The sequence below is a fragment of the Schistocerca serialis genome, chromosome 8, assembly GCF_023864345.2.
Source record: "Schistocerca serialis cubense isolate TAMUIC-IGC-003099 chromosome 8, iqSchSeri2.2, whole genome shotgun sequence".
In the NCBI taxonomy this organism is placed as follows: domain Eukaryota; kingdom Metazoa; phylum Arthropoda; class Insecta; order Orthoptera; family Acrididae; genus Schistocerca; species Schistocerca serialis.
In genome coordinates, this window is record NC_064645.1 from 36,008,024 (window position 1) to 36,034,624 (window position 26,601).

The 26,601-nt window shown below is 42.4% G+C and overlaps 1 protein-coding gene across 1 annotated transcript in view; it reads left to right on the forward strand.

The window, feature by feature from the left end:
• LOC126416503 (CCR4-NOT transcription complex subunit 6-like) overlaps positions 1–26,306 on the forward strand; it is a 57,766-nt gene extending 31,460 nt beyond the window's left edge. The window contains exons 3-4 of the mRNA XM_050084244.1: positions 11,775–11,961; positions 25,998–26,306. Coding sequence (XP_049940201.1) covers positions 11,775–11,961; positions 25,998–26,184 — 374 coding nt within the window. The 3' untranslated portion in view covers positions 26,185–26,306. The remainder of the gene's footprint in view (positions 1–11,774; positions 11,962–25,997) is intronic.
• Positions 26,307–26,601: the final 295 nt, after the last annotated feature.

The following is a 26,601-nucleotide window of genomic DNA, read 5'->3' on the forward strand; positions in this document are numbered from 1 at the left end:
GATCCGTAGAACGCCAGTTTTCTTTCTCCTGATAACGACGTCCTCTTGAGTAGTCCCCGCCCGGAGATCCGAATGGGGGACTATTTTACCTCCGGAATATTTTACCCAAGAGGACGCCATCATCATTTAACCATACAGTAAAGCTGCATGCCCTCGGGAAAAATTACGGCTGTAGTTTCCCCTTGCTTTCAGCCGTTCGCAGTACCAGCAGAGCAAGGCCGTTTTGGTTAATTTTACAAGGCCAGATCAGTCAATCATCCAGACTGTTGCCCCTGCAACTACTGAAAAGGCTGCTGCCCCTCTTCAGGAACCACATGTTTGTCTGGCCTCTCAACAGATACCCCTCCGTTGTGGTTGCACCTACGGTACAGCCATCTGTATCGCTGAGGCACGCAAGCCTCCCCACCAACGGCAAGGTCCATGGTTCATAGGGGGAATCTTGCCCGTAGAAAAGAGAAATTAATGGAATTCTTATAGCACCTTAACTCTATCGCTAACAATGTGGTTTCTGTGGAGATAGATGTGGGAAACCTTCTTGACAGCTGTTGTGGTTGTCATTTTGATAGTGCACGGAATTGTGTTATTTCCACTACCTTCTCTCATTGTGTTAGAAATAAGGCTGTGGCAAGCAGCAATTCATTGGGCAGCCAGGTTTCACACTGCCACCATTGATGACAATGCCTGCATCACTGGTAGTGTGGATAGTCGCAATATCACATTTTTGATATATGTAAAACTCGTACAGCATGCTAATAAGAAAGGCTCTGGAAGCCGAGGACAGCCTTTGCCGACTTCCCTGGAAGTGGCTGGCAAATGGCCAGTTGAAATATGCTCAGAAGTAAATGAAGACTGGCTGCTGCCCCTATAATGCACAAAGTACCCTTTGTGATCTGGAAGAAAAAAAAATAGTGCATTCCTCAAAGTGGTGTGGTCTCACATTGTCCTCCTGCAGTATGCCATGTGGAGTTGCCTGAAGGATGAGCACTGTCTCAGGCATGAAGGCCTCCCCACTCTAATATTTGCTGTTTGTATTGCTGCGGTGCATAGGAGTTGATGTCCCTGTGTCGTGTCCAGAGGGACACAGACCTACATAGTTGGCATTTCTCCACTACATCGCAACCCTCTTCTGTCCACTACTTCCACAAATACATCTCTGCCATAGTGGTACACAATGTACAAATTGAAGTGCTGCAGTATGACGAACTCATCGCCTGAAGACATTATTCTGTGCTGTACTTTACTAACTAGCTTACATGCCAACAGTCTGCATTTTTGTGTCGATGTGACTGGTTCTTCTTTTTGTTGTTGCGGCCTGTTTGGCACCTCTCATTGATCACTCTTAAAATGTAAAGCTGCATGTAAGATGGCACTAGAAACAAGTTTTCATTGCTTACTGTTACGCTTTTATTTTTAGCGATAGAAATTCACTTGTTGCTTGCATTTTAATTTCTCAATTTGAAGCAAACAATATTTCAAATAGAAGCTGATGTCTGTGGAACTCTTGTTGAAGGCCTGAAGTGCTATGTGAAGTTAAAGTTAACTGAATGAAATAAGTTTTGTTGAAATGCATGCTCTTTTGAATTTTTATTTGAAATTTCTCACATATATTGGTTCACAAACTGTGCCTGCGCCTCTGCCCAGTCTCTCATTCACTTCTGCCTTCCGTTTCTCTCGTAGGTACTACATTTTTTTCTTGACACAGTTGAACACAACAACAATTTCCTACACCAAATCCTGTTCTTTACTATTGTTTTTGTGTTTATTTCACATGGTGTTTCACAGGAACTCCTCTAACAAGTGCAAAGTTATTACCTCTCAACAATTTGTTGCCTGGTCCACTCATATTTCATACTAGAAACTGTCTCAGTGAAATCAGAACTTGAAACCTAAATATAAGTTGATGGTGATACAATATTAACTATCCATCCATTTCAATCTATTCACAGCCATGTCATAAACTGTGCCACAGCCATTCAATGCTCAAATTGAAATCTGAGTTAGGCACTGTACCTCTTATTTCGTACTCAAATCAACAATAACTTCAGTGCATAGATTTCTTATAATACACTTGTCATGACCAACAAATACTTTCTGTCTTTAAAATTCCACACTGAATCTCAGTTCCTGACTTGTGAGAACCCTTACTTACAATCTTCAGCTAGCTATTTGTTCTGCAATGAGATGCCATAAGGCCCTGAAACCCTCTTTTGTTCAACACCAGTGTCTTACCATAAGATTTAGTACAACTCGGAGGTTGCCCACCCGACTATCAAAATTTACCTACAAGCACAACTTAACTTTATGGCTACACTGTTTCTTACACAGTAGCCCCTGAACACAGATGTCCAAACATTGAATGAGCCATTAAGCTGATCTGATACATTTTGCTATTGCCACCTAACAGTTAACCTTTGGATACTACATGAGAACCCCATCTCTGGCCAGGTAACAAAGGACAGTCACCCAAATGGGAACTCTGATGGAATTAATACTATGTTTGCCCAATTCTGGGCTGTACAAGGACTACCAGTGTCCACTGCTGTAATCGTAACTCCAAATGTTGCCTGATAAACTCAGAATCTTGCTGTGTGAAAACACTGCAGACTATACAGACAACCAATGATCAATAATTACTTGCTCACTTTTTGGCCTGCCAGGGGGCTCACCATTCTTTGGTAAGTTGTGCTTGACTGCCACAGGGTCCCAGCCTTTGCAGTATTGCTTCCTCTTTCTGTGGTGCCAACCTACACTTCGTCTACCTCTTACCTCCTCTGACTTTATAAGTTGGTTCTTTTGGTGCAGATCATGCTTGGACTTGGTTCATGAGTTTGGTCTTGATTTCTAGTTTCACTCCCAGCACTATATTCACCTTCCATTAACAATTATATGGCCCCCATTATTGGGTTTGACCTGCCATTTTTTCTAAATTCTGCAAAAGTGCATGTCATACAGGGAAGTTCACCCAGTATGGAGTATGTACAGCCTCTGTGCTCTTCTACCCTGGCACCCATCTTTCCTGTTGTTGTAGTATGCACAAAACCCAGCATGATAGCCATCCTGTTGTGGTGGTGGTGGTGGGGGGGGGGGGGGTCATCATGTACCTGCACAATGGTAGCCCCTTGACCATGCAGGGATCACCTGCATTGCACACTTCCATTGTATACCATGGAGTATGTGCCCATCATGACTGGGGCAAGGGGACTCTGGCAAAGGATTACTGGCTAGGAAGCTCTTGCTGTGGCAGGGTGGTGCTCATGAGAGAGCCCCCATTCAGAGTGGGTGGCACCATGGCGAATAGATGGCACACAAAGCGACTTAAACTTTCTCCTGCTGGTGGTAACATGGCCCCTGCAGTGTCTTCAACTGGAAAGGCCTTGCACAATGCAATAAAGTATGGTTTCAACACACTCCCTTCCCTTCCCTTGCCACACCATGGGAGGAAAGCAAGACTAGACGACAAGTAACAAAATCCTCCCCCCAATACCTGATCTGTACCAGGACCAATGGAAATACCTTTTTGGCCACAAAGCCTTTATTTTTTGTTGAAAACATTGAAGACAAATATGGGGAAGCTCCAGCCATCTCTAAGATGAAGAGCGGTTCCCCTCTCATCAAAATGTCATCTCCTACTCAGTCACAGCTACTGCTGTCTTGTGAAAAGTTGGGTGACACCCCCATGACTGTCACTCATCACAAGTGTCTCAATATGGTCCACAGTGTCATCTTTCACTGTGATCTCGTTATGCAATCTGACGATGGAGCTGTGGGACAACTTACAGTGTTGGGGTGTGCACTCCATCTGTTACATCCATAGGGGATGAAGGGGAAACAGAGTTGCTACCAGATCCTTCACCTTGGCTTTAGAGGATGATAAGCTGCTCGAGAAGGTCGAGGTGATGGCCTACCTGCGTGACGTGAAACCTCGTGTTCCTCTTCCTGTGAGATGTTTCAGGTGTATGAAATTCAGACATGTCTTCCCATTGCACTGCTACCCCACTCTGCAGGGGTTGTGGCCATCCGCTGCACGCGAGTGTTCCTTGTGCTCCTCCCCCCATCTGCGTAAACTGCGGCATACTCCGCTCTTTCAGCTCACCAAATTGTCCTGTCCTTAAGCGTGAGAAGAAAATCCGGGAGCATGAGATCCTGGAGAAGCTCACGTATCAAGAGGCAAGAAACAAGTAGGAGCATCCTAACACCATACAAGTGACACGATCGTACATCGTCTTCTCTGTTGATGGTGCCTTCCTCTGATGCAGTGGGGCCCCAGAGCTGTCCACTGATCCCTGCCACCTAGGTGGTTGGAGGCACTTCTGGTGCTTCCACCTCACCAATTTCGGGAACATTGGCTCCCCACCTGCTGGGGACACCCGTCCCCATCCGCCAGCTGGAGGCACCTCATCCTCCTCCAGCTTCTCTAGCTAGGTCCCTCGGGACTCTTCCTTCCACAGTTCCTGCTAGTCCACAGCCAGATGCCAGCCAGTGGCTGAAGAAACCACTGGCTGCTGGTCATCTGACTTCTTGTTCTTCCTCTGTCCCTAATACCAATTCAGAGAAACCTTCTCAGTCCTTGTCTTCTAAGGAGAAGATGGACAAGAAGTAGTCTTCTGAGATGAAGAAAACTCCGGTGGCCCCACAACCAGTGGGCTCTGCATGTACTCCTTCTGTGTCCAAGGTGGAGATTACGGTGGCGCCTGGGCACCAAATCTTACCGGGCAATGTGCCGCAGAAGGCAGTCCGTGACCGTAGCAGTACATGACCTGCCCTTACTGGTCATTTCGTGCCACCACAATATTCAGACAGCCTGACTCTCCAGTGGAATTGTAACAGATTTTTCCACCACCTGGCTGAGCTACAGCAGCTTTTAAGCACATACCATACATTCTGTATTGCCATCCAGAGACGTTGTTCCCAGCAACTCTGACCCCTGCCTTTAGTGACTACTGAGCTTATTTTAAGAATTGTATCAACTTTGAGAGGATATCAGGTAGAGTTTGCACGTATGTGCTGGACTCTATATATTGTGACCTTGTGCCTCCTGATAAATCATTGGAGGCTGTCGCTGTTCACGTACAGGCATATCAGAATTAATTACCATCTGTAATGTTTATCTACCTCCCGATGCTGTTGTGTCCCAGGATATAATGTCTGCATTACTCTGTCAACACCTCCCACCTTTCCTAGTCTTGTGCGACTTCGATGCCCTTAACCTTGTGTGAGGCGGAACAATGATCACTGGGTACAGTAAAGACACTGAAACTTTACCGGCAGAGCTCAATCTTTGCCTCTTGAACTCTGGTCCCCCCACACACTTCAGTGTGGCATATGGAGCTTATTTGACCATTGATCTCTCTTTTTGTAGTCCTGGTCTTCTACCATCTATCCACTGGAGGGTCCCTGATGACCTGTGTGGTTGTGACCACTTCCTGATCTTCCTGTCCCTCCCTCAGCATTGCTCCCCTGGATGCCCACCCATATGGATTCCCCATAATGCTGGCTGGGTTGGGTTCACCTCTACTGTCATCCTTAGTTTCCCATCGCAAGCCAGTATCAATGCGGCTGTTCAGCATACCACAGCAGACATTCTTTTAGCAGCCAACCAAGCCATCCCTTCTTCCTCGGGGACCTCCCATCGGAAGATAGTATCCTGGTGGACCCCAAAGATTGCGGCAGCCGTTAAAGACTGTAGCCAGCCTCTCAAACACATAAGCGGCACCCTTCTCTGGAGCACCTCATTGCCTTTAAATGACCCTGTGCCTGTGTTCACTACCTCATAAAAGACGAAAACAAGAATCCTGGAAATGATAGGTTTCTACCATTGGATCATGTACCTCTGTATCACAGGTATGGGCAAAGATCAAATGATTCTATAGCTTCCAGTCCCCTGCAGGTGTACCAAGTATTTCCTTAGGTGGTGCCTTTTATTCTGATACAGATGCTGTTGCTAAACATTTTGCTGAGCATTACGCTCACGCATCTGTACCTAACGACTACCATTTCGCCTTTCGGCTTGTGAAACAGTGGGTGGAGTGCATGCGTTTATCTTGTAGTACCAACCACCTGGAGCCATATAATGCCCGATTCAGTGTATGGGAACTCTCCAGTGCCCTAGCCCATTGCCCTGATACAGCCCCAGGGCCGGGCTGCATCCACAACCAAATGCTGAAACATCTTTCAGTGGATTATCAGCATCACATCCTTGCCCTATTTAATCGGATCTGGAATGATGCTGTGTTGCCATAGAAAGCGCAATAGTTCAGTTACTAAAACCGGGTAAGAACCCTATCGAGATTGACAGTTATTACCCACTCAGCCTTACCGACACAAGTCTCAGGGCCTTTTGGCTGCATCTCAAGGCGCTTTTTGCAAAGGCCACTCCACTGCAGATAATTCGGTTCATCTGGAGTCCACCATCTGGACCACCTTTGCATGTCATCAGCACCTTATTGATGACATGGCATTATCACATTCTTCTTATGATGTATGAGTGGGGTCTTCGGGGTCCACTCCCGATTTTTGTCAAGAACTTCCTGTCGTGCCGTATGTTCCGAGTTCAAGTGGGTGCTTCATTCAGCACTCACCCCCCCCCCACCCCCCCCCCCCCACCCCATATCTAATAAACAGGATCCCAAGGGCTCTGGACTGAGCATACCCCTTTTTCTGGTGGCCATCAATGGTCTAGCGATGGCTGTGGGGTCTGCGGTATTGCTCTCCTTATTGTTCTTATTACTGCTTCTGTAGCATTGTTGTTGCTGAGCGTCACCTGCAGGGCACCATACAAAAGGCACAGTCACGGGCACTCACTCATGGCTTTTGGTTTTCAGCTTCCAAGACTCATGTCACACACTTTTTTCACTGCCGTACTGCCTGCCCTCACCCAGAGCTTTACCCAGATAGTCAATTACTTGTAGTTGAGATGCACCGCTTTCTGGGACTAGACTTTGTTTCCCAGCTGACATAGCTTCCCACCCACACCAACTGAAGCAAAACTGCTGGCAGCAACTAGATACACTTCACTGCCTCAGTAACACTAGCTGGCGTGCAGACCATTCTACCCTTTTGCGGCTCTACATAGCCCTGAGTGTCTTGTCTTGATTGTGGGAAAGACTCCCATAGCATATGGTTCCGCATCACCCTCAGCATTGCGGATACTGGACCCCATTCATTACCGTGGGGTCCAACTCGCGACAGGAGACTCCCGAACTAGCCCTGTGAACAGCCTACTAGTCTAGGCTGGAGTGCCTCCATTACCTATCAGGTGCCAACAACAGTTGCTGAACTATGCTACACACATTTGTAGCTTCCCTGAACATCTCAACTGCTGTGTCCTTTTCCCTGGAAGGGAACTCCACCTCCCACATTGCAACACAGAACTGGGATTACAATTGCTGCATGCCGACAGTATCTCTGTTCAGAACTGCAACTTCCACCACTGTCGTATCGGGTCCGGGAGACGTTGCACCTGTCCCCCGTGGCTTGTGCCCAAACCTTGGGTTTGTCTCAAAGTCTCCTTTGGGCCAAAAGATTTGTTGACCCCATGATTTTTTACCGCCTGTTCTCGGCTGTCCTTGAGAAGTATCCAAGTTCAGAAGTGGTATTTACTGATGGCTCAACAGTTGACGAATGAACGGGCTTTGCATACACATGTGCACGGTGCAGGCACTCCACACTCTGCCCAGTGGCTGCATTGTCTTCACTGCTGAAGTGATGACCATTAAATTAGCTCCTAGCCATGTTTGTTCTTGCACTGGCAAGAGTATCCTAATCTGTAGTGACTCTTTTGGTAGCCTTCAGGCTGTAGACAAGTGATACTGTCTTCACCCACCGGATCTTTTCTCTGACCTCCATCAATCTGGATGACTAATCATTTTCATGTGGTCTTGTGGTAGCTTTCTCGCTTCGCGCGCACAGGGTCCCGGGTTCGATTCCCGGTGGGGTCAGGGATTTTCCCTGCCTCGAGATGACTGGGTGTTGTTGTGTCATCTTCATCATCATCATCGTTCATCCCCATTATGGTCGGAGGAAGGCAATGGCAAACCACCTCCGCTAGGACCTTGCCTAGTCGGCATTGCGGGTTTCCCGCATCATTTCCTACGCTCCTCGGAGTATGGGACCTCGTCATCTCATCAGTCGTGTTGGGATTTCAAGAAATGAATGAGCTAATAGGTTGGCCAAGGATGCTGATTTTGGAAAGGGGATCCCAGAACTGGACCTTCAGTCTTTTAGACGCCATAGATTGCAGGAAGTCTGGAACTCAGAATGGTCTGCCCTGATACCTCCAGACAAATGGAGGACAATTAAGGAGACCGTGATTGCATGGTGGTCTTCTCTGCATGCTTCTTGCCGGGGATCCACCGTCCTCTGTAGACTCTGAATGGGCCACACTTGCCTGAGCCGTGGCCACAATCTCAGACTTGAGGATCCCTTTCACTGCTGATGTGGAGCCCTCCTGACAGTGGTCCACTTGCTCATAGACAGTCCTAATTTGGCTACTTTGAGGTGGCATCTTAATCTTCTTAGCACGCTCCCTCTTGTGCTAGCAGATGATGTCAACTCAGCTGATCTGGTGTTACATTTTGCTTGAGAAGGTGGTTTCTCTTCATCCCTGTAATGGTAGAGCTTTTTGGCCTCATAGACAACTTGTGGGGTTGATGAGGCTTCCTCTCCAGCAACCCCCCCCCCCCCCCACCCCCTCCTCCCCTCTCCAATGGGTCCCTCTACCCTTTCCACCTTTTTATTCTCTCTATTCTTTATCATTTCTTGGTTTTAAAGCCTTCTCTTGACTGATTTTTTTTAATGACTTGTCTGTGCTGTCTTTTTTTCTGTACTTTTATCTGATATTTATTGTGTTAGTTACTCTAAGGCTTTCCAGGATTTAACGTTCACATCCTTCCTTTGATGACTATTCCTGGTTTGCCACTTAACGAATGAAGGGGCTGATGACCTTACAGTTCCGTTTCTTTCACTCCAAAACAACCAGCCAACCAACATACTAACTGACTGAGCAACCTTCACTTTTTGGCAGAATATTTTCGTATTTAAGAATAAGAATACATACTGTCTGTTTTCTCATCATTAAATTTCTCATAGTTAAGGATCCCATAAAACTAATACAGGATCTACCACTACAATAAACATGTTAATAAACTGTATTGTAACACATTTTCTTACTTTGTGAGGAACAGCTGATTCTAGATGGCTTGACATCACCTTCACCTTGCAGTGGTTTGAAAGATTAAAACCGTATGTCATATCTGACTCAAATGTGAAATCTTGGTTTTTGCTATTAGCACGTTACTTCTTTCTAAACTGTACTTTGTATCTGGTGGATGAGTGATCTGGGGCGAAAGAATATGATTGAAAATGGCCTAGTCATAGCCTTTGGGTGGTTCCTATACTGAATCTGTCACTTGCTTTATAGTAAAATATTTGGTATGTTGCACACACACATGAAAGTTTAAAGCACAGCTGAGTTTTCTGAGGAGACTATTTAATATAATTGTAAAACATTAATGCATTCACCTTCATTGAAGAATTCAGCTAAATAGCCTATTCTGGGTGTCCATGGTTTTCTTGGTCATCCTGAGTCTCTCCAACTAATAGGTCTGTCTCTCGAAGTTATCTAAGGAACGTGGCTTGCAGACATACTGGTTAGACAATCACTCTGTTTTCTGTACTCAATTTATCGACAACACAGTATATATTAAAGTCTTTCTGTATGTCTTAGTTCCATACGTTACATTCAGAAAATCATGCCTCCAACAACATGAAGAAATCACTTTTTAGTGGATTGCATTATTAGAGATTCTTTTTCTACGTCAAGCTTCCTTATAGCAAAGTTGCGAAGGCCATTGTTTTGTAGAACATTATCATTATTTTTTCATTGTTTTGCCCTTGAAAAATGTTTTACTGTTTCACGTATCTTTCTGAAGTCATCGGTTTTGGTCATCATATAGGTACATCTGTTGTGTATTGCAATATAGTATTTGTGGTGTGACAGTAGTTTGAGAGTATTATCAGACAATACTGTTTTGGAACATATTGGCTCTGTACACTGAAATGCCATTATTCTCATTTTATCTTATTTTGCAAAGTTTGATCTAGTCCTTACAAATATAATATCAGAACTGTAAATCTTGGAAATCATTTTAGAACTCAGGTACTGTCAAATGTGGTGAATTCAGAAGGTTTTGTGTTATTTTCACCGTAACTTGCTTAGCTTTTGTTACATTGCATTGTTTGTTACAGAAGTGGTGGCGTAATACCCTAAAAACAGAAATTCTGTGTGTAACTATATTTGTCTGAGACAAACAAATAAAGTGTCTGAAATCACCCCATGGATCAGTGTGATTTTGGACATGAGGTTTTTAATTTTCTGTCCAATGTTTCAAAATATTTGGGGAAATTTGGACAAGAATTGACTTATTTTTAAATTCTACATTCTTCCTGTTCAATTTTCATGACTATTAACACATTTTTAGGTTGTCTATTATTACGAATAAGTGATAAGGATTGAGATAATGAATTTTATATATTGAAGGTCAGTTTTTAATACGATACCTTATGTCAACTTTTTTTTTTCTTCCTCGTTTAGTATTGTCATCTCATTCATCCCGCTCTTCTCCCAATAGATAGATAGAAAATTTCTTATCTTTTTGGTCAGATTCATCAAGGTAGCCTTTCACTAAGTATCTAAGATACAGTTTAGTGAAAGAAAATCCTCAGTGTGCAGCCCTCAAGATATCTTACTTCAACATTTTTCCTTCTCATTTAGTACTCGTTGCCCTTCCAGTTTTTTTTAGACGTATTTCCCACACTTTCTTTTTTAGGGTTGATCTAGGTATACAATACAATATGCATGGTTTTCTGTGCAATAATTTGCTATACTGAATATCATGAACAGCTTTATCTAAAAGTTTCGAGTCATAATTCCACCATACTTCAGCAACTTTTCTGCTTTTATATGCGTTTGACATTGTAGAAGTCACCCCACACAGTACCCAATTTTGCAAAAACCATTGTTATTTCATAAATTTACATGAAAAGCTTGACAACTTGTACAAGAATTGTCTCAAAGCCGTAGGCTGCTGAACTCATTGAAAATTGCAGTTACAATACTTTTCTGCCAGTCACAATAATAGAAAGTTTCTACTTGACGATACTGCATGAACTTTCAACAGTGAGACTGTTCATCAGATATTTAGCTAGGTAAACAATCAACCCAAAATAAAAGTCACGGAATGTGATAACTATTACGTTTCGCTTAAAGTAACTGGCGTGTGGAAGTGAAAATGAGCAGCAAATTGTTGCTACACAGTGGGAAAGAGCAAATAAATCACACTGTCCGAAATCCCACCCTGTGTCCAAAATCACTGTGTTTGACGGTAGGTCATCAATTTGCATGTTCTGACTTTCATTTAGCTAATAAGTTGCTCTTATGTGGTATTCATTGTTTATATAAGATTTGTAGTTATGCTGGAGATTTGAATGTGTGTGCCCAGCTCAAGATAGAAATACGTTAAGGCATTCTCCTTATAACATAAAAAATAATGTTGTCAACATTTTTAACTTAATGGGATAATTGTGGTACTGTATTCAGTTCTATTGTATTGTAAAAGTTGAAATGAGCAGGATATTGCCATTTGACTTTGATTCATGTTAATCTTATTTTACTGATTGCATCTGTTGTGGTAAAACTTAAGTTCCGCTATTCCCAATAAACATTAAACTTTATTCTCATTGCCAGTGACACTAATGTGGATTTTTTGTTTTTGCAGGGACTATTCGCAACCTGAGTCCAAATTTATGGACATTCACACACCTTACAGCATTGTACCTGAATGATAATTGCCTTTCTCGAATTCCTCCAGACATTTCAAAACTAGTGAATCTTCGTACACTCGATCTTTCAAGCAACAAATTACGCAGCCTGCCAGCTGAATTAGGAGACCTAATTTATCTCAGGTAATTTACTGAATGATTTTTTTCTAGAATATTAACGTATTCTTTAGATATGTAGTGTTTCTTACCAGCATTTTTAGTCAATTGCTGACTTCACAAAAGTGCTGCTAAAAAGCAGAATCTTTATCTACAAGATAAACAGCATTGCTAGCAGCTGAGATAAAACGAGTGGTAAGTTTAACAGTATCCAAATACTGTAAAGTCCCCCGAGTGGGTGACGAGTGCCCTGCGTGTCAGATGCTGCTACCCAAATAACTTGAGAACATGGGGTGTGCTCATTCCCCCTCCCCATCTCTCTCTCTCTCTCTCTCTCTCTCTCTCTCTCTCTCTCTCTCTCTCTCTCTCTCTCTCTGTCCTGTACAGTTACATTGTGGTAGCTGAATACACAACGCAGGGACTGTAGTTCTGGAGGTGACTGAGTTAAAGGGTTGTATTGGACGGATTGGGAGAGGGGAAAAAGAAGGTGGGAATCAGGAGAGGGGATCAGAGAAGGGGGCTGACAGCTCGGAGGGAGGCAATAGGTGCACAGGTCAGGAATGCGATGCATGGGCACCAGTGCTGGTGAGTTCATGCATTGTATGTGCCTTTCTTGGGAGGGGGTGACAAAATGGAGAAAGGGGATGAGGTTTAGGGGTGTAGGATGAGTGAAGTTAGGTCCTTGGGCAAGTTGCAGATGGGTGACGAGTGTGGGGCAGGAGGCTACCAGAGATTGAACCCAGGACAACTATGGGAACAAAAGATGTGCCGCCAGAATAACTCTCATATAGGTAGTTCAGAAAAGCTGGTGCCAGGGATACCCGTTGTTTGTCCAGTGGCAACAAAGAGAATGAAATGAATGAATGAGAGAACCACAGAGCAGACATAAATATTATTTCAAGGCCCTTTCAACATTATTAAATCGTCTATATGTAAATCTACTTCATGACTCTGCAGTTCACGGTTAAGGTCTCAGCAGAAAATTCATCGAATCACTTTGACACTATCTTTCTGACTTGTTACTCTCGAATAGTACGTGGGGAAAATGAACACCTAACTCTTTGGAGCTCTGGTTTCTTCCTGTGTAAGGGGGAAGTGACAAAATATTTTTGCTTTTGGTGGGGAAAGTCAGTGATTGAACTTTGGCAAAAAGATCCTGCTGCAGTGAAAAATGCATTTGTTTCAATGATTGCCACCCCAATTCACATATCATGTGCATGACACTCTGTCCCATGTTTCCGATAATACGAAACAAACTGTCCTTTTTAACTTTTTCAATCCTATTCCGCACAACAATAATCCAGAAGAGGGCAGAAAAACCTAGTGTAGTCAGTCTCTAGAGTTGATTTGTTGCATATGGTAAATGTTCTGCCAATAAAATGCAGTCTTTGGTTCACCTTCCTCACAACATTTTCTATGCAACCATTCCTATTTAAGTTAGTCATAATTGTAATCCCTAGGTATTTAGTTGAATCAATAACCTTTAAATTTATGTGATTCACTGTCTAAATGAAATTTAACAGGTTTCATACAGTTATCTTGTCTAAATCATTATGCAATTGTTTCTGATCTTCTGGTGATTTTTGTGTGGTCTTACCCACTCATATCATTTAGGGTGCCTAACGGATGTTGCAATTTTCGGAATGCTATACAACAATTCAAACAAATAATATTAGGTAGTTTTATTCCAGTAAAGCAGATTGACAATATTTAACTTTGAAATAATAATGATGTCGCAAATGATGGGCGACACGCAAACAGTAATGTTCATCTCTATAGACAATGTCCAAACAAGCTATGGATGTTGCTGTTGTGGTCTTGGTCCAAAGACTGGTTTGATGCAGCTCTCCATGCTGCTCTATCCTGTGCAAGCTTCTTCATCTCCAAGTATCTACTGCAACCTACACCCTTCTGAATCTGCTAAGTGCATTTATCTCTTGGTCTTCCTTTACGATTTTTACCCTCCATGCTTCCATCCAATACTAAATTGGTGATCCCTTGATGCCTCAGAACATGTCCTACCAATCAACCCCTTCTTCTAGTCAAGTTGTGCCACAAATTTCTTTTCTCTCCAATTCTATTCAATACTTCCTCATTAGTTGCGTGATCTCATCTTCCAGCATTCTTCTGTAGCACCACATTTCGAAAGCTTCTGCTATCTTCTTGTCTAAACTATTTATTGTCCATGTTTCACTTCCATACATGGCTACATTCCATACAAGTACTTTCAGAAAGGACTTCCTGCCACTTAAATCTATACTCGGTGTTAACAAATTTCTCTTCTTCAAAAACACTTTCCTTGGCATTGCCAGTCTACATTTTATATCCTCTGTACTTCGACCATCATCAGCAATGGATATGGATCATTAATAATTGATATTGTAGCACTCTCTAATGCTGTTCCCTAATGTCCGGATGAGGCTGGCGGGAGCGGTGCTTATATTCACTTCTTGCAGAGGTCGCTCCTGTTGTGGGTCCTTGTCAGTGTTCTTTCTCTTCATTCCGGTGCTTATGGTTCCACCAGAACATTCCTATCCCCCAAAGTGATGGACCGTCATCATTTGAGTGCGACCGTGGTGGGGGATGCAGGAGTGTGGACGCAACATTGGGCTGGAAGCTGTGGCTGCAGGGGACGTCAAGCTTCTGTCTGGACCCCACCATCCGCCTGCGCTCTGGCGGGAATGTCCCCTGGAAAACGACCAGAAGGGTACGCGTCCACCTCCTGCTGTCATGAACTAGATGAAGAAGGCAGTGACTGCTGCAGTGTGGGCAGGTCCAACTCCGTCGGTAGGATAAGAGTAGGCTGAGGAGGCGAAGACTCTGTCTCCGTGAGGTCGTCCCGCAGTGTCGTGATGACACACTCTGGCAGCTGCTGCAGCCGCACTGCCCTCTGTATCTGGAGGAAGACAGACTGGAAGATCATTGTGTACATGACAGAGGCGAAGTTATTTGATGGCGGCAGTGCAAGACATCCAGACCTGAAATAAGATACGTGCATGCGTCAAGTTGACGGACAATCTCGCCTTGCACTTCACTGTCTACTGCTGCTAAAAACCCTGTAAAAGACAATATCATGTGACGTGAAGCGATACTTGCGTCCTTCTTTTGTTCAAATCGGGGTCCGCTTCCGTGGCCTGTGAAATTTGCTTGCAGTTCAGCGGAAAAGACTGAAGCAATTCAGAATCCCGAGCATCGATGTGACAACAAGATGCAGCAGAAGAGTGAAAGTGTGTATCAGGGCCAAGCAGAAGATGTGAAAGTGTGTCCCCATTACCATGTTTATCTTTCGAACGATACACAATCTCATACTGGTATTGAGACAAGAACAAAGCCCATCTTTGCAATTTTTGGGCAGTTCATACAGGAAATGGCTTCATCAGATGAAACGTGGGCTGCAAAGGCTTGTGATCCATTATTAAGCTGAATTTTCTGCCATACAAATAGTGGTGGAATTTGGTGAAACCGTACACAATAGCCATAGCCTCATTGTCGATTTGTGAATAGTTACACTGAGCTTTGGACAACACTCATGAAGCAAAAGTAATAGGTCTGGCTTTATCATCAAGTCTTTGCGAAAGCACTGCACCAATCCTCTAGGAGGAAGCATCAACTTGCAAAACAACTTGTTTGTCAGGATCAAAGTAAACTAAGCATCGATCACTGAGCAATGCATCTTTAAGTGTTTGAAAAGCTACTAGGCACTCATCCGCCCAAACAAATGGGACATTCTTGTGACGCAAGCGATGCAATGGAGCTGTGATGCGTGCAGCATTTGGTATGAAGAGAATATAATAGTTAACTTTCCCTGAAACTGACTGCAATTCTGTGATACTGCGAGGAACTCGGAAGTCTTTTATGTCTAACAAATGCAACTGAAGAGGATGTACACCTTGACTGTTTATTACATGACCAAGATACTGCAACTCTGGTTTTAAAAAAATCACTCTTGTCCAGTCTACACTTTAGTCTTGTATCCAATAACACACAAAACAGAGCACGTAAATTTGCAGTATGTTCTTCAGGTGTACGGCGTGCTATGACAGTCTCGTCCATATAGTTTGAACAGTTAGGGACTTGCACAGTCAGCTGTTCCGAATACTGTTGGAGAATGGCGGGTGTGGAAGGACTGCCAAAAGGCAAACACAAATATTTACACAAACCCAAATGAGTATTTACTACACACACTTCTTGCGATTCTTCATTAAGCAGTATTTGAAGATACACGTTGCGCAAATAAATTTTTGAAAATTAACGTCCAGCACCTAATCTGCCCATGAGATCCTCTCGGCATGGCAGTGGATAAGTATCAATGGCAGTTTGTGGGTTGACTGTAGACTTAGTCAACACAGAGGCAAATACGACCTGAAGGTTTGGGGAGCAAAACCAGTGGACTCGCCCACTGACTAGCTGATATGGACATAAGAACTCCGTTATCCTGCAGTTCTTTAAGTTTGGCAGCGACTTTGTCCTGTAATGCAATGGGAAAAGTTATGGCCTGGCAAAATTACTTTGTGATCATTGTCCTTCAGAGGAGTGTTTGCAACAAAATTGTTGGTTTTGACTAAATCTTCAGAAAAGAGTTGCGGGAATTCTTTTAGCAGGCTAGCTACACTGTCTTTTGCATTGAATGCAGGCACTGACCACACATTGCCTGAATGTTAAAGCCAAACAACTCAAAAGGATCAAGAGCAAATATGTTCTCACACTCACATGATTGTAGCACTGTAAAAGTCACTGCTCACATATGCGAGCGATACATTGCAGCCAAAGTACATGTTCCGAGAACAGGAATGTCTTGTCTATTATAAGCCATCAGTTGCATGCTGGTTTTAGACAGGCATGGGGAGCCTAATAGTTCATATGTGTGTTGACTGAGCAATGTGACAGAGGCACCTGTGTCCAACTGAAATTTCACACTTTTCCCACAAATAAGTAAATGAACAAAAAGTTAGTTTGATTGGCATATCACTGAAGAAACTACATGCTTGCTAGTTTTGCTAATGTCTGTTTCAGGTTTGGAATATACTGCATGAATAACATGGGCCTTGTGATGAGATTTTTGTGAGTGGGCCGAATTCGTGTTTGTTCTGTTGGAAACATACGGACTGTACATGTCCTTTCCTACTGCAAGCATAACACTGAGCTTGTTGGGAGGGGCAGTCTTGGCGTTTGTGCCATAAGTAACACCTAGGGTGAGACTTAATTCTGTTTGCCTGTGTAGTGAGCTGCTTACGTGGAGTGGAAGGTTGTTTACTTGGCATGGCTGGCACAAACTGCCGGTGCGGAATGGGGCAATCACAAGCAAGGGACTCAACCTGACAAATAGCTGGGTGCCCAAATATATGAGCCGACAAGGCACCGGAATCGTACTGACCTAGTATTTGCACTACCTGCTGAAATGATGGATTGGTTTGTTTCAGAATCTGTTCTTTGAGTTTGACATCAGGTACATTGTACACGATCACATCATGCAACATAACATCTGAATATAAAGCACCGCAAGCACATTTGAATTTGCATTTCCTTTTCATACCTTGCAAATCTGTTACCCACTCATGATAAGTTTGTTCTGACCAGTTTTTGTGATTAAAGAATAGATACCTACCTGCTACCACATTCACTTATTGGTCATAATAGTTTGTTAGTGAGCTGATAACACTGTCGTACACAACTTCACTAGGAGTGGTATTAGGAAAGAGTTTTTGAATTATTCTGAACATTGCACTTTTTGCTGTGGTTAATAGATAAGGAAGTTTCACAGTACCTGGTACATTGTGAGCTAGTAAATGTGCCTTGAATTGGTGTAACCCCTCGAGCCATTCCTCTGCTTGTTCCTGAAACTGTCGAAAAGGTGGTATAGCAGCTGTAGTAAGTGGTGCTTGTTCTGTTGGGTGCACAGTGTTGGCCAGTAGCTGCTGCATCGTGTTGAGTAGTGCAGCAATCAGCTGTGTCTGGAACTGAAACATCTACTTAGCTGTGTGGCATCTAATGTGCTGGTGGCTGCAGTGCCTGAGCAGGGGGCTGGCCAGGGCGGGAAGGGGGGGGGAGGGGGGGAGACATGTTGGAAGACACAAATGCAACACACAGGCAAAAAAAGCATAGAAAATTTCTGCAACACCTACCTGAAAACACTGATTAGCAAAAAGACAAGAAACTGGTGAAGTAATGAGCACCCCTGCAAAGTAAAGACAAGAGGGAATTAAGGCACCAGCACAATATACAAGAAAGTCTGTGGCCGTCAAGCAATGGAGTTCATCGGATCCTCGCCGCCAGTTGTGGAGACTTGCCCACTCGTCTCATATAGGGTGCCTAAGGGATGCTGCATTCCCGGAATGCTATACAACAATTCAAGCAAATAACATTAGTAGTTTGATTTCAATGACTTTGAAATAACAATGATGTTGCAAACAATGGGCGACACGTAAACAGTAATGTTCTCTGTAGACAATGTCCAAACAAGCAATGGATTTGGATCACTTATAACTGATACTCTTTGTTAGGCCGTGCTAATACTGTCCACTAATGCCCAGCCGAGGCTGGCAGGAGCGGTGCTTATATTCACTGCTTGCAGAGTTCAGTCCTGTCATGTCGCAGTTCTTATCAGCGGGCTCTTGGCTGACATTGCCTCATCACCTTTTCTGGTCTTGCTTTCTTCCTTTTCATTCTGACGCTTGTAGTTACATCATAATAATTTTACTAGACGGCAAATGACAGCATCATCTGCAAATAATCAAAGAAGGCTGATCAGATTGTCTCCTAAATTGTTTATTTGGATTAGGAACAGCAGAGGGTCTGTAACACTTCCTTGTGGAATGGCAGCCATTACTTTTTCACTCAATGACTTTCTGTCAGTTGCCATGATCTATAGCCTACCTGATAGGAAATCATAAATCAATTTGCACAACTGTGAAAATTGCCTGTAGGCATGCAATTTGATTATAAGCTCTTATGAAGAATGCTGTCAAAAGTCTTCTGGACATCTAAAAATGTGGAATCATCTCGAGATTCCCCTATTGATAGCACTTGTTACTTTGTGTGAATATAGAGCCCATCATGTTTCCTAAGAACAATATTTTTATGAATCTGCACTGATGATGTGTCAAAAGATATGTTTCTTGGAGGTACTTCCTAATGCTGTAATTAATGATAAGCATAAGACCCAGTATATGCACAGAATATTGTCAATCTGTGAATAAACTGTCTTGTAAGATTTGACCTCTGTGTAGTCTATCGAACTTTACATAAAGTGAAACATTGTTGAAAGTTGTTAAGAGGGCAACCAAAGGATTCCAGATGTGTTAAGGCTCTTACTGGGGGCTGCTTTATTTGGATATAAATTTGTCCCTTTACTATTGCAACTGTTAAGTGAGTCAAAAAGACTTTCCTGTATGCATTTATATGTAGCAACGTGGCCTCCCATTTTGCCCTTCAAATCAGCACTCTGACAAAATAGGTGTTTAAACTGTATGAGTCACATTTGAGTGAAACAAACATACTGGGCAGAAAGAACTCTTGGATTTCTGGGCCAGTATGGGCTTAGTAATCACAAACTCCTTTTTTAAACATAAGAACATTCACTGGTATACTTGGGAAGGCAGGGGAACCAGATCTGTCATTGACTATATAATAACAGCTCAGGAATTCAGGAAGGCTGTGAGGGACACACGTGTATTCAGGGGATTCTTTGATGACACTGATCATTATTTAATCTGCAGTGAAATTGGGATTGTGAGGCCGAAAGTGCAGGAGGTCAGGTCCATATGTAGGAGGATAAGAGTGGAGAAACTTCAGGATAAGGAAATCAGGCACAAGTACATAACAGCGACCTGAGAAAGGTACCAGTCAGTTGAATGTAGTCAATTACAGTCATTGGAAAAGGAATGGACAAGGTACAGGGACACAGTACTAGAAGTGGCTAAAGAATGTCTTGGAACAATAGTGTGTAAAAGTAGGATGAAGCAAACAGCTTGGTGGAATGACACAGTCAAGGCAGCCTGTAAAAGGAAAAATAAGGCGTATCAAAAATGGCTACATACTAGAATTCAGGTAGACAGAGAAAGCTATGTTGAAGAAAGAAACAAAGCCAAACAGATAATTGCAGCATCCAAGAAGAAATCTTGGGAAGACTATGGGTCAAGCTGCTGGAAAACCATTCTGGAGTGTAATTAGCAGTCTTCGAAAGGGAGGTAAGAAGGAAATGACAAGTATTTTGGACAGGTCAGGAAAACTGCTGGTGAGTCCTGTGGATGCCTTGGGCAGATGGAGGGAATATTTTGAAGAGTTGCTCAATGTAGGTGAAAATACAATCAGTAATGTTTCAGATTTCGAGGTAGAATGGGATAGGAATGATGATGGAAATAGCATCACATTTGAGGAAGTGGAGAAAATGGTCAGTAGATTGCAGTGCAATAAAGCAGCTGGAGTGGATGAAATTAAGTCGGAACTCATCAAATACAGTGGAATGTCAAGTCTTAAATGGCTACACAGGATAATTGAAATGGCCTGGGAGTCGGGACAGGTTCCATCAGACTGGACAAAAGCAGTAATAACACCAATCTTTAAACATGGAAACAGAAAAGATTGTAACAGCTACAGAGGCATCTCTTTAATCAGCGTTGTGGGTAAAATCTTGTCAGTTATTGTTGAAAGGAAAGTGCGAGTATTAGTTGAGGACCAATTGGATAAAAATCAGTGTGGGTTTAGGCCTCTTAGAGGTTGTCAGGACCAGATCTTTAGCTTACGGCAAATAATGGAGAAGTGTTATGAGTATCTATGCTTTATAGATCTAGAAAAGGCATATGACTGGGTTCCTAGGAGGAAGTTATTGTCTGTTCTACGAGATTATGGAATAGGAGGCAAACTTTTGCAAGCAATTAAAGGTCTTTACATGGATAATCAGGCAGCAGTTAGAGTTGATGGTAAATTGAGTTCATGGTTCAGAGTAGTTTCAGGGGTGAGACAAGGCTGCAACCTGTCTCCACTGTTGTTCATATTATTTATGGATCATTAGTTGAAAACAATAGACTGGCTGGGTGAGATTAAGATATGTGATAGTTGTGATGGCAGATTTGATTGAAAGTTTGCAAAGTAATATTTCAGACCTAGATCAGAAATGTAAGGACTATGGTATGAAGATTAGCATCTCCAAAATGAAAGCAATGTCAGTGGGAAAGAGATATAAATGGATCGAGTGCCAAATAGGAGGAACAAAGTTAGAACAGGTGGACGGTTTCAAGTACTTAGGATGCATATTCTCACAGGATGGCAACACAGTGAAAGAACTGGAAGCGAGGTGTAGCAAAGCTAATGCAGTGAGCGCTCAGCTACGATCTACTCTCTTCTGCAAGAAGGAAGTCAGTACCAAGACTAAGTTATCTGTGCACTGTTCAGTCTTTTGACCAACTTTGTTGTATGGCAGCGAACGCTGGGTGGATTCAGGTTACCTTATCAATAAGGTTGAGGTTACGGATATGAAAGTAGCTAGGATGATTGAAGGTACTAGTAGATGGGAACAATGGCAGGAGGGTGTCCACAATGAGGAAATCAAAGAAAAACTGGGAATGAACTCTATAGATGTAGCAGTCAGGGTGAACAGGCTTAGATGTTGGGGTCATGTTACACGCATGGGAGAAGCAAGGTTACCCAAGAGACTCATGGGTTCAGCAGTAGAGGGTAGGAGGAGTCGGGGCAGACCAAGGAGAAGGTACCTGGATTCGGTTAAGAATGATTTTGAAGTAATAGGCTTAACATCAGAAGAGGCACCAATGTTAGCACTGAATAGGGGATCATGGAGGAATTTTATAAGAGAGACTATGTGCCAGACTGAACACTGAAAGGCATAATCAGTCTTAGAGGATGATGATGATGATGATGATGACACATACTGGGCTCAATGTTTGTCACTGGTTGGAGTGGTGGTGTTTTTTTGTTGAGAAAATGTGTAGTTTTTGGATTATAAAGATTGCATGCTATACGGTATAATGAAGTGGGACCTTCATGGCATGCTCACCCAGGCAGAAGGAACTACCTGTAGTACACTAACGTGTATTTACACATCCTAGAATATTCTGGCTTCATGCCGTTACATATTCAGATATAATTTTAAAATGTAATAGCAATGTAGTATGAAAATGAAGAGATTTTTTTTGAGAATGCACTGTTTGAACTCATTAATGATATGTCATTTGGCGAAATATCTCTGACTTTAAGTGATACATTAGGTGTTGACGATGAGTATACATTTTCTACAAGCGGGTATGAACCATCATCACCAGACAGAACTAAATGAAACAAATTGAATGGAATCGCTATAGAAAGAGAGCCTACAAGAAAATGTTTGCCTGTACAAAAAAGTTACAAAAGAAGCATAATAGAAAATATGCAAAGAAGTTCAATGCAAACTGCAAAGTAGCTTAATTGCACTACAAATGCAGTTATGAGTGGTAAGATTTTGCAAAGCCCCTCCAAATTCATATAATTATTCTTTAATGAAAAGGGAAATGTCTGAGAAATTTAAAGAATGCCCATTTTGTAGTCTGATTGTCCATGATTACAACTTAAGAAAATGGGCTATTATTTCTACAAAAAACTCAATTTAAATGCCTTGGGACAAGGAGTTTTGTAGATAGAACTAAAAGAAAAAACCAAATTCAATCCTGAAAAATAACAAGATTTGAAACTTCCTGACAGATTAAAACTGTGTGTCTGGTCGATACTCGAACTCGGGACCTTTGCCTTTCGCGGGCACGTGCTCTACCAACTGAGCTACCCAAGTGCGACTCACGACCCGCCCTCACAGCTTTACTTCTGCCAGTACCTCGTCTCCTACCTTCCAAACTTTACACAAGCAATATCCTTTCTTTCAGGAGTGCTAATTCTGCAAGGTGCGCAGAAGAGCTTCTGTAAAGTTTGGAAGGTAGGAGACAAGGTACTGGCAGAAGTAAAGCTGTGAGGACAGGGCGTGAGTCGTGCTTGGGTAGCTCAGTTGGTAGATCACGTGCCCGCGAAAGGCAAAGGTCCCGAGTTCAAGTCTCGGCCTGCACACAGTTTTAATCTGTCAGGAAGTTTCATATCAGTGCACACTCGGCTGCAGAGTGAAAATCTCATTCTGATAACAAGATTTGTTTCTATGAAGGAAATGAAGGATGGAAAAGACATAATAGTGTGTGCTGCAGCATTTGTACAGAAAGTCACCATCTGATCGCAGGTGAAGGGTATAGTTGAAACAGTATTTTCAGTACAGATCAATCACAATTTGAATATGAAATGGCAAATAGACAAACTTTATCGAATGTAGGAGTAAAGCACATTTTATCTGTGGGGAAATCTATTATGCCCAGCAGAGCTGTGGGTACATGACAGAGGAGTCTGTGATGAATCTCAATAGCGTGCAAGAATCGGTGTTGTGAGAATGATATGGTGAGTGCACGTTGTTATTAATTGTTTGTACTCTTCGCAAAAGTTCTCTGCCAAACATTTTGTAATAAGATTTCATCATCACATTTGAACATTATCGTAGGATTCAACAAAATACACAATTATACAGGGTGGTCCATTGATCGTGACCGGGCCAAATATCTCACAAAATAAGTGTCAAACGAAACAACCACAAAGAATGAAACTTGTCTTGCTTGAAGGGGGAAACCAGATGGTGCTATGGTGGATCACGATAGCAAATATCCTTCAACTTTCCCCACAGAGAGAAATCCGGGGACGTCAGATCCAGTGAACGTGCTTCGACGACCAATCCACCTGTCATGAAATGTGCTATTCAATACCACTTCAACCGCACGCGAGCTATGTGCCGGACACCATCAAGTTGGAAGTACATCGCCATTTTGTCATGCAGTGAAACATCTTGTAGTAACATCGGTAGAACATTACGTAGGAAATCAGCATACATTGCACCATTTAGATTGCCATTGATAAAATGGGGGCCTATTATCCTTCCTCCCACAATGTCGCACCATACATTAACCCGTCAAGGTCACTGATGTTCCACTTGTCGCAGCCATCATGGATTTTCTGTTGCCCAATAGTGCATATTATGCCAGTTTACGTTACCGCTGTTGGTGAATAATTCTTCGTCGCTAAATAGAACGCATGCAGAAAATCTGTCATCGTTCCGTAATTTTCGTTGTGCCCGGTGGCAGAACTCTACGCAATGTTCAAAGTCGTCACCATGCAATTCCTGGGGCATAGAAATATGGTACGGGTGCAATCGATGTTGATGTCGCATTCTCAGCACCGACGTTTTTGAGATTCCCGATTCTTGTGCAATTTGTCTGCTACTGATGTGCGGATTGGCCGCGACAGCAGCTAGAACACCTACTTGGGCATAATCATTTGTTGCAGGTCACGGTTGACGTCTCACGTGTGGCTGAACACTTCCTGTTTCCTTAAATAACATAACTATCCGGTGAACGGTCCGGACACTTGGATGATGTCGTCCAGGAAACCAAGCAGCATACATATCACATGCCCGTTGGGCATTTTGATCACAATACCCATACATCAACACAATATCGCCCTTTTCCACAATTGGTAAACGGTCCATTTTAACACGAAGCAAATACCGTCCGCACTGGTGGAATGTTACGTGATACCACGTACTTATACATTTGTGACTATTACAGCGCCATCTATTACAAAGCAAAAAAAGTGGTCCAACTAAAACATTCATATTTCTTTACGTACTTCACGAATATGTAATAAAAAATGGGGTTTTCTATTTAAACAAATGCAGTTGATATCCGTTTGACCTATGGCAGCACCATCTAGCGGGCCAACCATAAGGCCATCTGTTTTCCCCCTTCAAACTAGACGAATTTCGTTCTTTGTAGTTTTTTCGTTTGATGCTTATTTCGTGAGATATTTGGCCCGGTCACTGTCAATGGACCACCCTGTATAAATGACACTTTACAATAGAAAAGTACAATCCGTATTTTAGCGCAACTATGTAGTTATTTATTTACATATGTATGTATGTTAAAGGATAAAATAAATGTGTCCATTAGTGTTTAAAAATTAAGGGTCTTTTCAATTACATACTATACAAATACTGTGTTGATTTTCATTACGGAATAAAATTGCAGTTTGTCTGCAAGACAGACATTTGGCTCATGAATGCATGACCTTATTGCTAAAAAACTAGCATTTCCTCTTAACAGAGGATTTCTCACCACTGCATTCACCAACTCGAAATAATCCTGACATATGATTCTCATCCAGATATGACTTCAGTTGAAACACCTACCTTGTAATAGTACTAATAACTTTCCTACTCTCTTTTATTAATACTGATTCTATATAAACTACTACTAGCAGCATCAATCTTAATTCCCCTGATTGCTTTGCCTTCATGTCAATGTAGTCACACATTCAGGACTACTTTCTTGCAACAGGTGCCTTTCGAAATTTGGAATGACTAAATCTAAGATATCACCTGTGAAAATAGCAAGTAGGGATTTGCATAAATGATAGTGTTTCCTAAACTTGTGCTGATTTTATGAGCGTGATTTTTCTTTCTTTAAGTCTTGAGAGACATCATCATATAGGTGTGCAGAATGTGATCAAAGATGCCATAGCTTTTTGTAATGTGCAGCTGTTTGCTTAAGGAGATATTTTGGGACTTTGTTGAAGGATCTGTTGTTAATATTAGATGAACTTAGTGTATGGTTCTGATAGCATTTCTTATAAATATATGATATGCTGTTAACTGTTCACTATCAATCTATTTATCTTCCCCTTTCAACAACGATTGCATCAATCCACCATACGTTAAATGTTTCTCTTAAAATAAACATTACCACCATAATAGCAGGTTTGCATTTCATATAGCCACAAAGAATGATGAGGTTAAACCTGCTTAAAACATACACAGCAGATTTTCATGTCCATATTATAAGTCACTATTTCATTTTAGGGAGGGAATATGTTATCTATTCTACCAGCCATTGTAAAAATTCTTTCATTTTACTCCTAACTTAACATAGCATTATTTCAATATCGAGACTATACTCAGTTTTATGAGAATTTTTTTTTTATTATTTTGCTTTCTGCAGGGAACTTCTGCTGAACAACAACTATCTACGGGTTCTCCCATACGAGTTGGGGAAACTCTTCCAGCTGCATATTTTAGGACTCCAGGGTAATCCTCTGACAAAGGAGATCCTAGCCATGTATGGGGAACCTAATGGAACTCATCGGCTGCTGACCTACATGCTGGACAACTTACAAGGTAGGCCATGACTCTTCAATTTCATGTTGTTTAAAGTGACTGACACTTTTGATGATTGGTGAAATCACCCAAATTATGGCTGCTTCGTGGTTGCTAATGTCTGCTCGTGCAATTTATTGTTAACCCTGTTGATTCATTTTTTATAATCTCACAGTCTGGCTCCAGCTGCTAGAGACTGTGGTCATACGTGCATGCATGTGTGTGTGTGGGGGGGGGAGAGGGGGGGGGTTGTTATTTTTTTGACAAAGGCCTTGTTGGCTGGAAGCTAACTTTCCAATAGTCTTTTTGTTGCATCTTTCTACGACTCAGCATCTCCACTATATGGCAAGTAGCAATTATCCTTTTTATTATATTGTTATAAGCCTTTTTCTAGACATTCTGTTTTGTAACTAAACTGCCTGAAATCGTGCAACAGAATTATTGCCTGT